This window comes from Cariama cristata, unplaced genomic scaffold (assembly GCF_000690535.1).
Source record: "Cariama cristata isolate BGI_N322 unplaced genomic scaffold, ASM69053v1 scaffold32736, whole genome shotgun sequence".
NCBI classification, from domain to species: domain Eukaryota; kingdom Metazoa; phylum Chordata; class Aves; order Cariamiformes; family Cariamidae; genus Cariama; species Cariama cristata.
Genome location: NW_009622062.1, coordinates 772 through 5,046, shown reverse-complemented (window position 1 = coordinate 5,046; position 4,275 = coordinate 772). Strand labels below are relative to the sequence as shown.

The 4,275-nt window shown below is 59.7% G+C and overlaps 1 protein-coding gene across 1 annotated transcript; it reads left to right on the top strand.

Annotated features, from left to right (window-relative positions):
• Positions 1–435: 435 nt before the first annotated feature.
• On the top strand, positions 436–3,970 carry SNX11 (sorting nexin 11). Its single transcript, XM_009702209.1, has 6 exons — positions 436–480; positions 810–896; positions 1,242–1,342; positions 1,599–1,697; positions 1,883–2,095; positions 3,531–3,970. Exons 1-6 carry the CDS (start codon positions 460–462, stop codon positions 3,670–3,672), a joined length of 663 nt encoding a protein of 220 aa, XP_009700511.1. The 5' UTR covers positions 436–459; the 3' UTR covers positions 3,673–3,970.
• Positions 3,971–4,275: the final 305 nt, after the last annotated feature.

Genomic DNA, 4,275 nt, shown 5'->3' with positions numbered 1-4,275 from the left:
CCCTGCTCGCCTCTGTCTGTGATCCGGGGATTTTCGAGTGCTGTTCCAGAAGGCTGCAGGATCCCCTGTGGGCAGGAGTGACGTGAAGAGGAGCCGTGGAGGAAAGAGGTGCTGCAGGCTCCGGCTCTGGTCAGGGCACGCTCTCCAGCACAACCCAGTGAGAGCCCAATAGGCCACGTTGGGTCAGGAGCACATGGGAGATTAATGCTGGATGCTCTCTCTCCTGTGGGCTGCTGGATTTGAATGCGCCCTCTTTATTCTGTGGTGACTGCGGGGAGAGGATCGGGGAGCGCAGCTGAGTGTGGACATGGGGGCTGGAGAGGTGCCTGCAGGATGGGACAGAGGTGTGAGGTGCCTGGGGGGATGCAGGGTACATGGGAGACCCTGATGTGTTGATCTTGTCTTACTAAATCCTCTTTTTCTCTGTACAGATGTTTCCCGCTGGGCTCAGGCTCTAGGATGTTGGAGAACCGAGAGGAAGTAAGACCCTTTCTGATAACGGGTTTTATCTGTTCCTGGCTGCAGTTTGGCAGCGCTGGAGCGGGTTGGTCTTGGCTGAGCGCTGTGTCGAGGGGTGAGAGGTGCTGCACGCTGGGGAGGATCCGTGGGGCAGAGCTGAGGGGCAGCTGGTGACAGGGATAGGAAATGCTGGAGGTGTCTGCGCTGCCCTGGGCGCAGGACGGCCGGACAAGGCAGTGTGGCCCTGGGTACCTGTTCCCGGGAGCCCCTCTGAGCCCTGCGAAGGGGGTGAGGCTGGCGCGGGGCAGTGAGCACTGCCTCCCCCCACTCAGGCAGTGTTTGTGCCGTAGGAGCTGACCACGGTGCGTGTTCAGGACCCCCGGGTGCAGAACGAAGGCTCCTGGAACTCCTATGTGGATTATAAAATCTTCCTCCATGTGAGTTGCGGCTGAGAGAGAGGGGTGAGCTGCAGAGCTGGGTCGTGCCATATGTGAGGCTCATGAGCGGAGTTGTCCGGCCACGTCTGGCTGTGCTGAGCGGGGATGGAAGGAGCCATGAAGGGGGAACCCTCAGCAGCCCATCCCTCCTTCTACGCTGTCTCTGGGTGGGTCTGAGGCCTTTTCTAGGCACTTTCAGGTCCCCCAGTGCTCCCTAAAGCCCAGTGCTTCGAGGGGATCCCTTGGTCACTGAGCTCAGGGGTCTGTGCAGGTGAGATCCTGCCCTTCTCTGCCTTGCTGCCCCTCAATCACGCAGATTATTTCCATGGTGGGTTTTTTTTGCAGACCAACAGCAAGGCCTTTACTGCCAAGACCTCATGCGTGCGGCGCCGGTACCGTGAATTCGTGTGGCTGAGGAGGCAGCTCCAGAAGAATGCTGGCTTGGTGTAAGCATGCCTTGTTCTCCCTCCTTTCCCCCTCCTGCAGCTAGACACTGTTTCCCATTGCCCTGGGAGACCCACATGAACTCAGAACAGATGCGGATAGAAACTCCAGACACGAACACGGGATACCTGAGCTCCTGGGATCCACCTCTGCGGGAAGCAGGGTCCTGGTTGCTGCTGCCACAGTGCCCCTGTGTCTCCGTGCTCTGGTGCTGGGATGATCTGACCCTGAACTGCTGCCTCTGCTCTCTGCCTGCAGGCCTGTCCCAGAGCTGCCCGGGAAATCCACCTTCTTCGTAGGCAGCACGGATGAGTTCATCGAGAAGCGAAGACAAGGGCTGCAGCAATTCCTGGAGAAGTGAGTAGAGCGTTTGTGAGGGCTGGATGGAGGGAGAGGACACGCTGCTCCAGTCTTGCTGGCTGTGAGGTGACAGTAGAGCTGTCGATGGTCACCCTCGTTTTGGGGCACATGAGCCATTGGTGGGGCAGGGCTCAGCACGCTCTGTGCTCCTGCCTCGCTCACCCTCCTCTCTCTGTGCCCAGGGTCGTGCAGAACGTGGTCCTCCTCTCCGACAGCCGGCTGCACCTTTTCCTGCAGAGCCAGCTCTCAGTACCCGAGATAGAGGCGTGCGTGCAAGGCCAGGGCTCGCAGACGGTGACAGAAGCCATCCTGCACTATGCCATGTCCAACTGCGGCTGGGTGCAGGAGGAAGAGACCCGTCCTGCGCTGCTGCCGGGAGGGGACCTGCACGGCAGGTAATGCAGGCAGGGAAGAACCGGGCCCGGGGGTGCTGCCAGCGGGGCAGCCTCCAGCTCCTTTGCTGAGCCTGGAGCTGCTGCGTGCCGGCAGGAGCAGGCCTGGCTCCTGGCAGTGCTCTGAGGCAGCCGGTGACTTGCTGCCTGACCTCCCCTTGCCAGTGCTTACAGCTGGGGGTCTGGCTACGGCCTGATTTGGAATGGTTGGTGCCTGTGCAAGGGACTTTCACCAGTAGCAAACAGCCTCTGCTGTGAAATAAGAGGAGCTGCCAGGCTTTCTAGAGACCCCTGAATGCTTTTTGAATTTCCCTGTCCCATCCTTGCTACAGTCTTTTGGGGGAATGAAGTTGAGCTCATGTTCCCTGGCCCTGCACACCAAACGGGCAGGATTCCTGGGGGTCAGGCAATCGGAGCTGGACAACTTGGGCTCTCACCGGTGGCCTCCTGTCCTGCCCTCCAGGCTGCCTGGGAGGGTGACCTGTGCTGGCTATGGCCAAGGCTTAGCAGAAAAGAGCTCGAGTCTCTCAGAAGAACTTAAGCTGAGATTTACAAAGGTCTTCGGCTGCTTCCCTCCCTTAATCTCTAGGGAGCAAGGAGCCTTTGGAGGCTTTCAGAGCTCAGGCTCTCTGTGCGTCTTGCCTTCATCCTCGCAGCGTGAGTGGGTTCTGCAATTCCTCATGCCCATCAGAGCTTCAGAGTGCTTGCTGTGTGCTGGGGAATTAATGGGGCATCTCCCTGTGGGGTGGCTACCCGCCCCTGCAGCCCATCGAGGGTTTTCTATGCCTGGGGAGGCAGCTGACCTGCTGGGAGAGGAGCGCATCCTCAGTCTGCCACTGCCGCAGCTCCCTGCAAGAACTTGAACAAGCACGGACATCACCTGTGTGTTTGAGTCCTGCGGCAGGCTCGGAGTGCCTGGCAGAGATGCTCTGGGTTCCCCTGCCCCTCAAATGAGGTATTTACCTGCTAAGAAGGAGGCCGTGTCTGGCCGCCTGCATCACCCAGTGCCCATGTTTCTTCATCTTGGTTTTCAAATAGCAGGAAGAAAGAGGTGTCTGAACTCCAGCGAGAGACCTGTTTTTAAATAGAGCCCTTCTGGTTTAAGGAAGGGGTTTGAGGGAGCGCAGCAGCCCAGGCTCATGGGTAGGTACCCAGGCAGTGTGGCTTCGTGCCTCCCTTTCAGCTCTGCCTCTCGCTGGTGGCCGTCTCCTCCCCTTTCCTGCTCTGAGCTTGCGTGCAAGGGTGAGCGGCTGCTTCAGTGGCTGAGCTGGCTGGAAGCTGAGGGCTGCGGTGGGGCTGTTCGGAGGGGAAGCAGACTCTGCTGCGCAGAAAGGGTTGTGCCAAGGAGGCAGCGGTTGACTTAGAGGCATGTGGGCACCTCGGGCCCTGCATCTTCCCCGGATCCCTTCTCCTCTCTGATCCGTTCTCTCTTTTCCAGCTGTGCTGGCCTGGGAAGCCCGCAGGGTCCGAGCTGCCTAGAGACCTTCCCGTACTGGAGCGACTTCGGCATGGACGACACCCACTCGGACAGCCCAGATGAGCCAGCTGAGCCCTTGGGCGGACGGCGTGAGATGCAGTAAACGGCTCGAGCAACCTCGCCCGCCTTCCCTGGGACCTGCAGCCCTTGCTGGAAGAGGGACTGCTGCTGAGCCAGAGGGATGTCCAGGCTGGCGGGATTGGGAATACGGCCTTGTCCCAGGCTCTGTGGTGTCCGAGGCTCATGTGTTCTCTCCTTGCTGACTCCCGACTGTCCTTGATGTCCCAGGCACTCTGTTTGCATCGCTCTTCTCTTCAGAGAAGAGATCTAGTGGTTAGTGAAACCTGTGTTTGTTGTTCCCGTGGCCTTTGCTCTCTGACCGGAGCAGTAGCAGGGCTTAGGTGGCAGTGCCAGCGAGGCTCGGTGTTCTTGGCATGTCCCCAGCCCGGGGCAGGGTGCGATACGCTGGCTGACGTCCAGCACGATGGAGGAAGGCTTTCCTTGAAGCCCCTAGGGGCTGGCCACTGCCCAGCGGGTCTCTTCAGTTTAGTCTCGCGGTGTTCCCCTCTGCACTGCAGGCAGGTGAGGCTGCATTTCCCTGGTAATAGCCATGCTGGGCAGCTCCTGGGGAGCGTGGTCTCAGCTGCACAGAGCTGGAGCCCACATGTGGGGTGCAGATAACCATATCCACACCTGGGGCCTCCTG